Below are 10565 nucleotides of genomic sequence, written 5' to 3'. Positions count from 1 at the left end.
AATCTTTACAACAGGCTGTCTCCCTTCTTGGATTACTGACAACAAGCAATAAAAATATCCATTTTTATAGAAAATAAAGTCTGGCTTAAACTGCCAGCAAATGGTGTGACTGCTGTTAGAACCAGGGTCTGATTGACATTGAATGCCCTCATAAGGAGTAAGAGCAGCCCATGAAATTGTCAGTGGTGAGACTACCCTTGACCTTGACTAGAGAGGACAGTTCAGCAAAGAAGTCAGTCAGAAACTTGTTGGCTTGCGTCTGAAATTTTAAAGGAGAAATGACCGTGACTGACACCATGCTTTTGATGAATTCTATTGCAAAGGGCAGTTAAGAAATAAAGTGGCACCTGGAGAACAACATGAAATCAAAGAAGATAGGAATTAAGACAGGAATTAGCATATCTGACGCTCAATGGGAAGAGCCTAGGACAAAGGAAAGCATCAGTTTAAGTAGGAGAGGGAAAATCATGTCAATTGGGTCTGGTCCTCAGTGGAACTGGCCTTCTATTGGGGTTAGGAGGGCAGGAGAGAAAATACACCAGGAAAATGTGGTTGCTAGGCTGGATAGCAGAGATTGTGGATTTGAGGGTATGAGAAATGGAGATCTCCACTTCATAATAAGAGCACCACCAGAGGCTGAGAGTGGCTAAAGCCAGGCAATTTATGTTTCCATGCCCTGCATCAGCCCCACGTGGCAGGCATGCTGATCGTGCCAGCAGATTTGAAAGCTTAGCGCAATGAGCCTCCTCCTCCCTTCCCTCTCTGCTGTGGAGTCAGAGGAGACGACCTCACATGGCATCCAGGTCTTGTTTTTCTCTTTGTCACGTATGTTTGCCTGGTTCTCAACAAAGCCATCTGTAGGATCATCTCAACATTTCACACCCTGTTTATTTTGAGCTCATCAGGCACGCGACCCTGTCACAGCTTCAGGTCATTAGGCAAGCCTGGCTGTTAATTTTCTATTCTAAACTTACAGTTTGGGGCTGGTGGCGGTGGGGAGCATAGTGTAGCAGAATTTGCGTGCATGCAAGTGTGTGTGTATGAACGGCTGAAGGAGCACATGTTAGCAGGGCTCTAGTGTTTTATGTTCATTTGTAACTGGCCATAAACTGTCTTGAGGCACCTTTGAAAATGAACCATCAGACAAATAAATGAAAATTATAGCAATGAACCTGAGACTGAGGAGGGTCAAGATGGGAGGGAGGTCATGAGGAGAATAGGGGACAGAGAAAAGACCCTGAGAAGCTTCATTTAAATTCTGGTAGAGGCAAGGGGACATCAGACCATAGGTATGGGATGTTGGGCCTTGACATTAGGGATGGTGTTACTAATGACAACAGGGTGCTTACTGGGGAGAAGGCCAGGATGAGAGAGAATGTCAGAGAGCTAAATGGAGGGTGAGAAGAACCCACTATGTACAAACGGAGAAGCCCAGATGGACCACAGGAGCGACTGAGGGGAGTAACAGCAGGCCAGATGGGAACACCTTCCAAACAGGGGTCACAGTTACTTAAGGGTCTGTACATGCCCAAAACGTGTAGGATCAACATGGAATATTGTCTGTGATTGTCAAGAAGGGCCAGGAACAGACAGCAAGAAACTCAAACACCTTCAGGGAGGAGGCTGAAGAGAGCAACAGAAGCAATCTTGCTGCTGCTGAGAGCAAATGTGAGGGTCTCGGGTTGTGTGGGAAAGGGGTGGAGTGGTGGGTGAACAGCACTCACATGTAATCCGTTCTTGAGTTAGGATCCCATCATCAGTAACAGGGCAGGCTCAAGAACGGCTGCCAGGATGGGGGAGGAGAGCCTCTTCCACAGTGTTATGTAACCAAAAGCTTAGCATGAAAAACGGGGAGCTGACATTTTACAGGGCAACACTTTGACCCAGACACGGGGCCTAGGGCAGTTGCAGCTACTGCTCTGGCCCATAAAAAGCCCCAGAAGCGCTGAACTGCCAACCGTCAGTCCTTTAAGAAAGAAGAGAGCTGGGCAACATGGTGCAGTGCTGTAGTCCCAGCACTCAGGTGGTAGAGGAAGGAGAATCTGTGAGTTCGAGGCCATCCTGGTCTACAAAGTCCAGCCAAAGCTACACAGAGAAACCCTGTCTCAAAACAACAACAACAACAAAACAACAACAACAACAACAACAACAAAAAACCCCAAACAAACAAAAAAAGAAAAAAGAAAGAAAAGAAAGGAGAGAGGGCCAGGCTCCCTCCCTCTTCCCCTCTCTATCACTGCTAGGTAGAATAAGGGGGTCATCTGCTGTGGGGACTCTTGTCTGTGGAGCTCCTCAGACTCCAGACACGAGGCCTGTCCTGGCAGAGCCATCACAGTCATTCATTGGGAAATACATCTACCCACACTATAGGACTCAGTGATCTGAACATGGTAATTCCCATAGCCAGCTGCAATCCACAACAATCAGCTGGGCATTCTGTACTTGAAACCAGTCAAGGTATGATAGAGAAACAGGCTGTTCTCACTCTCTCTCTCTCTGCCAGGTTACTCAGCTCCCTGCCCATGAAATGGAGACCAAATTACTTAACCTATTTAAACCAAGTGGGCTTTTCGGGAAAGCCTAATGCTCAGGCTACAGCTGGAATGCCTGTTAAAAAGAAGGATGGGTGGAGGAGAGGGGATGGGAATGCCTGCTTCCAAAACAGCACCCAGCTCTGAAAAATTCTCTCAGGAGCCTTGGGCACTGGGAGGAGGGCAGACCCGATGTAGAGGAGCAGGTGATCCTTTCAGAGCTTGCAAGGTTCTAATTTTTAATTGATGGGCAAAAGGGTAGGGGTGCGGGAGGACAGCCTCTATCAGAGACTGGGGAGTCGGCGCCACCCGTGTCTCGTGATGGCCATGGTAGCCTAGCAACGGGCGGGGATGCACGCAGGCCGTAGGGACCCGGTGGGCGCAGCTTTCCTCGCGGCCGCTGCGCGTCCATGAGCGTCCGCAATCCCGAAAAAAAAACTTTGGGGTTTCTGTGAGTTGGGGTGTCGGCACCAGGCCCGGTGGACCCAGCGATGCTCCCCAGGGGTTGAGGGCAGACGACGGGGTTGCAGCCCTGCTCCCCAGGAGCTGCGCGACCCCAACCAGCAGAAAGTTGGTGCGCACCTGGGCTTCTGGATGAGTGCCCCTACGCCGAACGGTTCCCCAAGTTTCTTTAGCGAGTCCCCACACTCAGTGGATTAGGCGGTCCGAATCCCATGGGGATCCAGGTTCACCCAGTCTAATCGCCAGAGATCCCCGAGCTTTTTTCTAAGGGACCCGAGCTCTCCGGGATGCCTGCGTGGTCGCAGCGACTCAGTTTTTGTTTTCTGCTTTCCTTTTTCCCCCAGACAGTGATTTTGTGGACGCCACTCCCGCGCCTTTTAGCCCGGAGGATTTGGGTAAGTCTGCCTTTTCCCTTTTCTCCCCACTACCAGCATTCCGCCCCAGAACCGCGGGGTTCCACAGGGAGTCTGGTGGATGGAAAGAGACCAGGGGACATGCCTGGGTGCAGGCTGCCTTCTCTAGGATTGCCGTCTTCGTGCCGCCAGCCTTTGCTTGGCGGAGCATTTTAAAAAATGGCTCACAGACATGTGTTGCCCTCAGAACAATTGCTACTTGCAGCACCACAGACTTCCAATCCTGCCTCCTGTGAGCATCCCCAACTCCTGCCCAGGATGTTGCTGGTGTCTGCTTCTGTCTTGCTAAGTACCTGTGGGAGAAGGACTCTGCATGGGTATTCTTTCTCTGGGAGCAGCTGTGTAGTCATTAATTACAGGTCCTAGGGGCCCCTGGCCTCCCTGGTATTCACTTATTTAGTCTGTAGGCATTGGGAATGGAACACTGCATTCTCCCGTATCCGTGGCTAGGGACGAGACAAATGTCCCTGTGTGAAGGGAAGGCAGTTTCGCACCCCTGTACCCAGTTTCCCTTGGTGGTCTGTAGTGAGCTCTTTCCTCTTGCTTTGCTCTCGGCATTGGTTCAGTTGCTAGCAGCCTGGTTTGCCAAGCTCTTTTTGTTGTTCTCTTTATCACCAGATGCGGTGGTGGCTTGAAATAAAAAGATTTGAAGGGATAAGGTGGCAATACCTGAGAAGAGATATTACCCACAGCGGTATTTGTCCTTCTCAGCCAGAGAGTGGGGGGTGGGGTGGGAGGTGGGACTTGCCTTGTCCTGGGATATGTATTTTTATGAAGCACCTTAGCAGTGGAAGTGAAATTCCACCCTCTAGCCACATCTTACATTCACTTCTTGGAGCCAAGAATTCAAAATAGGTCAGAAGGGTAGACATGGTGACTCAAGCCTGAAATCCCAGAGCTTCAGAGGCTGAGACAGGAGGATCACTGTGAATATGAGGCTAGTCTGGACTGAAGAATGAGACCTTGTCTCCAGAATGAGAAAAGAAAAACAAAACAAAAACACAACAACAACAAAAAAACAGTCAGCCAAACAAAAGGTCTGGCTTCCAAGGCAGCATCCTGAGATAGGGGGAGTACTTTGTGCAGAAAATGGTTCACACGTTGTTAAGGGTGCTGCATCTCTGTAGATGGAATCTCATCTTGAGCAAAGCTGGTTTTCCCAGGCACGGTGCTAAATCCTTTTCTTAAATGTAAATGATGTGTAAGCCACTTTCCAGAAGTGGTTTGTTAGAGGGAAGGGTCATGTTTTCCACATGTGTTCTTTCACACTGATGTCACCCACACTCCATGCCACACCACGGCAGATGCTACTCATCCCTTCATGTTGGAGATGGGCAGCAGCAATGGCAAGCTGGGTGCTCCGTGCTCAGAGGAAGCTGGCATCCAGCTAGGAGTAGTCTGTGCTGAATGTCTTTGAAGGCCGCGGTGCTGGGTCGGGTCCTCTCTCATCTCCCTCTGGGATTAACAGACTGGACTGCCCTGCTGGAGACACCAATAAACCTGGGCAACTCCCCAAATAGAGAGTAAACATTGAGAAAATACCCCCTCCCTTTTCTGTTTAATTTAGAGTACAAAATAACCTTTCTTCTTCTTCAGCTCTCCTGAGGCAAGCCAGTTTTCTCAGGCGGAGATGAGGGCTGAGGGAGGCTTTTCTGTTTGGGCTGCAAACAACAATAGTAACAGTAACAAAAGCCATCTGTGGGGCTGGGCGGTTTGTAAGGTTCTGATTACGCCCCTGGGCTTCAGCTTTCTTAAATTGCTGTGAGGGCTGGAAGCTTCGGTATCCTTTGGATGTGTTCATGCTCCATGCTCCAGGCTCATTGAGTACCCAACGTCTCCCAGGGGTTTGTTCTCCCCGACAGACCTGCTCTCTGGATGAGCTTGCAATCTTTCCACACGATTCAGGTCAAAGGGAGTTCCTGTTTCTCCTTTGGGAAGGAACATGACAGTTTCTGGCACCATGCTTGGGCACCGCAGGGAAAACACTGCCCCAGGAGCAATGAGCAGTGCTTTCTGGTGCAGAAGTTCAGCCCTGGCTAGAGGGAAGGGAAGTGGGGGGAGGAAAACCATTTCTCTGCCCACCACCCTTTTGTCACTCACTGGGTGGGCTGCCCACGCCAAGTGATTGTCCTAATCTATGCAGGTCTCAGCTGGTTGTCCTGCCATCTAACTGAATCATGCAGCTTCTTACCAGACTTGGCAGGATGTGGGTTCAGTCACACAAGGCTGTTTCCTCTTCAGCTGCCAATTGCAAACAGTGCTTCCACTCTTCCAAGTGGAATCACTTGACAACAAATTGAAGGCTCCCACAACCTTTTTCTCTAAGTTCAGTAATAGCCAACAGAACTACATGGGCTGTTTCGGTTTTATTTACTAGGATGTTATAAAGGATATAATGAACAGCCAGCAGAAGAGCCACACAGGGCAAGATATAGAAAGGTCCTTAGCATAGGGCCATCCGTATTAGGGTATGCTAATTCCTAGCTCAGAGTTGTGATGGCCAACTCAGAATCTCTCTAAATTTCATGTAGTGTTTTTAGGGAGTCCCCATTTTTGTGTTGGCATGATAGGGACAATCCTCAGCAGATGGTGACTATATTCATTCCTTTGTTGCTGTGATAAAACACCATGACCAAGGAAACTTAGTGGGAAGGGTTTATTTGCGCTTACAGTTCTTGAAGGGGGGTCCAAAATGGTGGGGGCGGAGGCTGCTGGAGCAGGAATCTCAGATCACGTTTCCATCCGCATGAAGGAAGCAGAGAGCAAGCTAGAGGTAGGGTGAGGCTCTAAACTCCCCAAACCTTCAGCAAGGCTCTATGTGTGAAAGCTTCTGTAACGTCACCAGCTGGGGACCAAGTACGCAAGTCCACGATCCTGGGGATGATGTTTCTTTTGTTCGGACCACCTGACCCGATCTCAGTCCCCAGAAGTCAGGTTGGATGCAAGGAACTGAGAAGAGCTGCACCCAACCCAATGTTCTCAACTTCTGAGGCAGTGCTGTTCCTGACGGTTAGACACCTCTGTAGCTAGCTAGGAACTTTCCGCTTCTGTCACTCATCTGCTTAGAACAAACAGGAAGGGATTTGTCACCTCTCAGAAAATCCCAAGGGCCCTTAGAAACTGTCCCCCAAAATGTACATTTATTATTCCTTATCACATCACAGAGGTCCTTCATCACTTGGTTTGGATTATTTTTTTTATTTTTAGTTTTTGTCCATTTCGAAGACTCTTATTTATTACACTTGAATGATGGAATTGATTCTATCAAATGTTCCATCTAGTAACTAAATGATTTTAATTTCTCTCTCTCTGTACCTTATCTAGCATCCAAATCTGTCAGTTGAGGATGGTGATGAGGTCAATGAATTATTTAGTGACTTGTCCCTAGGATGGTATGTCGAATAGTTTTCCCTCTGAGGTCTTTGGTGGCAAACTCACTACTTTGTTGGAATGTATTTGAAAGCCAGTTCTACCTCAGAATTTTTGTCAATCTACTGACAAATTCAGAGTTACTCTCACTGTTGCAGTTGGCAGGTTTCTCTAGTGAAATTAAGTCACACAGACAAGAGTTTCAGAAAGGGCAACACAAAAAGGGTTGTATCTGCTGATGACTGTTCCGTGGTCGGCTGAGGTGATGGAGGGTCCAAACATCATGCCCTCTCTCCTGTTGGGGTACTGCTCTGTATGGGGGGGAGGGAAGGAAATTGCCTTCCTGCAGCCTTCACTTAGGTGAGTTGTATGGCTCTTTATGGGAGAAGATAGACAGTGTGTGTGAGGTGTAGAAGGAACCTAGAGGTCACTATGTCTGCCCTTGTACCTACTGATTACATTTCTTCTTGCGGTGACAAAATGCCCAATAAAAGCACCTTAATATAAGAAGGGCTTGTTTTGGCTCAGTTTGAGAGAGGATGCAGTAGATTATGGTAGGGAAGATGTTGGGAATATGAGGCAGCTGGCCACATGGACACATAGTGAGGAAGCAGAGAGTGGACAGGAAATGGCCCCTGATTATCAGACTTCAAGACACAGGGACAGTTCCTTCAGTGAGGCTCTGCTTCCGTGACATTCCAAAACAGTACCATGAGTGGGCCCACATTCACCTACATGTAAACCACAGCACTCTGCTTAACCACCTGTAAGTGGCTCTCCTGGAGACGAGGCCTTTGGTCCGACACAGAAATGCATTCCCCCATCTGCTACAACATTCCAGTTGTGTTGGCCGGTTCCTTAGTTCCCTTAGTTCCCTCTATCTGAGTGTCCTTTCTCCCTCTTCTTCTTTCCCCCTGTAACTTGGATCTTTCCTTCAACTCTGTTTCCACGTGCCATACCCTCCAAGGATAGTTATTTTTCTATTGCTGTGAAGAGATACCGTGACCAAGGCAACTAATAGAAGAAAAAGTCTATTGGGACTTACGCTTTCAGAGGGTGAGTGCATGACCGTACCAAGTGCACAGCACCAAGCAGGCAGACAAGATGCTGAAGCAGAAGCTCAGAGCTTACATCTGACCCACAACCAGGAGGCAGAGGTAGGTGGGAGGGGAAGGAGACTGAGAGGCTGGTAATGGCATGGACTTTTGAAACCTCAAAGTCTACCTCCAGGCCCACACCTCCTCCAACAAGGCCACACCTCCTAATTCTTCTGAAACATCCAAATATCTGAGTCTATGGGAGCCATTCTCATCAGATCACAGAGTAACAGTTCTTAGCCTTGGCTGGACATTAACATCAAAATCATTTCAAATCTTGAAACCAGTTCATAATCCTGCATTCCTATAACACAACCTTTGGAGAGGAGGGGGAGACCCAATAATCAATTTCGTTTTGCTTTGTTGCTTTGTGCAGTCCAGTGTGCAGGCCAAGTTGCCATCACTACACAGATTGGGGCTGTTCCTTCATCTTTACAACAGTGCTGGGAATATACAAATCCTTAATAACTGCTTATTGAATAGGTGTGGGGAGGATGAGTCGCCCTGTAGGGCTTCCTTATCAGGTAGTTCTAGATCTTTAAGATCTCTAGGTCTCTAAGATGCAAAAGTGTCATGAGATAGTGCTGAGGATGGTAACCAGGTCAGGTGGTTCTCTTCATTTTTGTTGTCCCCTTGGTTGGGTTAAGAGATGCTTTAGGGCGTTACTGAGCAACTCTAGGATGTGCCTAGAGAACATTTTAGCATTAGTACCATCCTGTGGATGGGGTCCCCAACTGGATCAAACAGGAGGTAGGGCAAGCCAGATGAGCCTTTTTCTGCTTCCCTCAGCTGAGATGTAAGCAAACAGCTTCAGCCAACATGTCTTCCCATCTCGATGGGACAGAGAGAACTGCATTCTTGATGTATGATCTATTATCTGTCTTCTTTATTCCTTCCTTGGGATTATCCAGGTTCTTCTGTATCTTTATAACTGATGTTTTAGAACATTAATGTGTTAGTGTGCAGGAATACAAACTTATTTTTGAAAAGTTGGACATAGTGAAGAAGCCCACCGGTACCCAAAGCAAACTTTACCCCATTCTCTGTTTCCTGGTTATTTGTCCTGTGTGGTGGCTTCTTGTTACAGCATTCTGGGTAAGCCCCTTTGCTGGCATCTTCTTAGGTCCTGTGAACTTCCCTGGATGAGGTTCCTGAGAACAGGCTTCTTGGGAGCCATCAGCATGAACTCCCCCTGGGCCAGTGTATCATGAGAAAGGGTTTTCTCATGCTTTTCTTGCCTCTCTTACCCAGGCAGGAAATGTGGGACCTCTGGGGGGTGGGGAGTGGGGGTATAACTTTCCTAAAATAGTAACTTAAATGTTTATCTACCACAGCATCTTTCTCAAATGAGGAAAGTGTTTTGGAGCTCTGTATAAGAGCCTGTAGGTTTGGTTCAGGATAGGCTGAACCCTAATGCCAGTGGCATAACACACCAAAGTCCTGTTTCTGGCTTGTGATTTAGCCCAGCGTTGGGATGTGAGAAGGCTCCACTCTTCAGAGTCATTGAAAATCCAGGTGGCGTGGTATCACCATGTCTATGCGGTTATAAAATCCACTGGATTCTCTGTGTCCACTTAACAAAGAAGTGAGTCAGGATGTTACCAAAAAGAGTATACTCACTCTTGACAATTCTGTGCAAAGATAGAAGTACTCTTTCCCTCATATTCCAGCTGTGAGCCACCTCTACTATCTCACAGAAGGAAGGGCTTAACAGAACAGTCTAATTCAGGACAGGAGGAACACGGGAACTCAAACACAGATGGTCACTAGCTGTCTCCAGCAGTTCTCTTACTGCTCAGACTGTGACCTGAGTCTCACTTTTTCCACATATGAGCTTGGCCTTTTAGTTACTTGAGCCACTGTCACAAAGGCCAACATGCAAATGCTTACACAGTTTCCAGGCCAATTTCCCTCTCCCAACAAGCATCAGTCATCGGTGACTGGTGGGGCAGCTTCTCAATGCTCGGCTTCTCCAGAGTAGTTCCACACAGTGGTTAGGAGCTGGCTCAGATTTCGCAGCACATCCATGTTCCACAGGGAGGACAGACAGAGAGGAGGAGGTATAGCCTGAAAGTAGCTTGTACTCTGCAACCTGATTCCCAGTCTTATTGCCATTCCCAGCTCCAGGCAGACTGAAAACTGGACTAGACGGGGTGGGAAAGAGTCTCTTCCTGGAATGGCTAGATAGAGTAGAAAGTGGTGACAACAATCCAAAACAATTTATGGGCAGTGTGTCCGCGAAGCTAAGAACATGGACCTACATACTGCATAGGTTTGGACATTAGCTTACTCCTTACATGCCTCCTGAGCTTGGGCAGGTTCATCGTACCCACATTTCATAATCTGTAAGATCATGTGCCAGCTATTTTCAAACATATCTCCAGAGCTGCTTATCACTGTTTTCCGCTTTGTTCTGGGCTTTGGAGAATGTTGCTTTGCAATGAATTTCTAGGTTTCTACCTGGACTAGACTAATGAGGGGCTCTGGGCACATATGGGTTGGGGCAGGGGATATTGGGGAGTGTCTCTAAATCCAATCAAGATAGAACATCAAATTAGCCATCACAGGGATGGTGGCATTCTCCACTGTGACCAACCTGGGTGGTTCATTCTAACCCTTTGCTTTTCCTTAGTTTTGGTCATTACAATTTGCTAAGTAGTGCCATCTTCAAACACCCATCAATCATTCCTCTT

The 10565-nt window shown here is 47.8% G+C and overlaps 1 protein-coding gene across 3 annotated transcripts in view; it reads left to right on the top strand.

Annotated features, from left to right (window-relative positions):
• The window catches only part of Amotl1 (angiomotin like 1), a 118448-nt gene that overhangs the window by 30909 nt on the left and 76974 nt on the right, over positions 1-10565 (top strand). For 2 of the 3 annotated variants that reach the window (XM_055615489.1, XM_055615488.1), the window contains exon 3: positions 3338-3388. In XM_055615489.1, the coding sequence (XP_055471464.1) occupies positions 3338-3388 (51 nt within the window). Of the gene's footprint in view, positions 1-3068; positions 3106-3337; positions 3389-10565 lie in introns of those variants that run through there. The other variant, XM_055615491.1, reaches the window with a different exon arrangement.

The sequence above is a fragment of the Psammomys obesus genome, unplaced genomic scaffold (assembly GCF_907164565.1).
Source record: "Psammomys obesus unplaced genomic scaffold, mPsaObe1.curated_primary_1811, whole genome shotgun sequence".
NCBI lineage: Eukaryota > Metazoa > Chordata > Mammalia > Rodentia > Muridae > Psammomys > Psammomys obesus.
The sequence above is the reverse complement of the archived record's forward strand: the minus strand, read 5'-3'. Positions and strand labels throughout refer to the sequence as shown.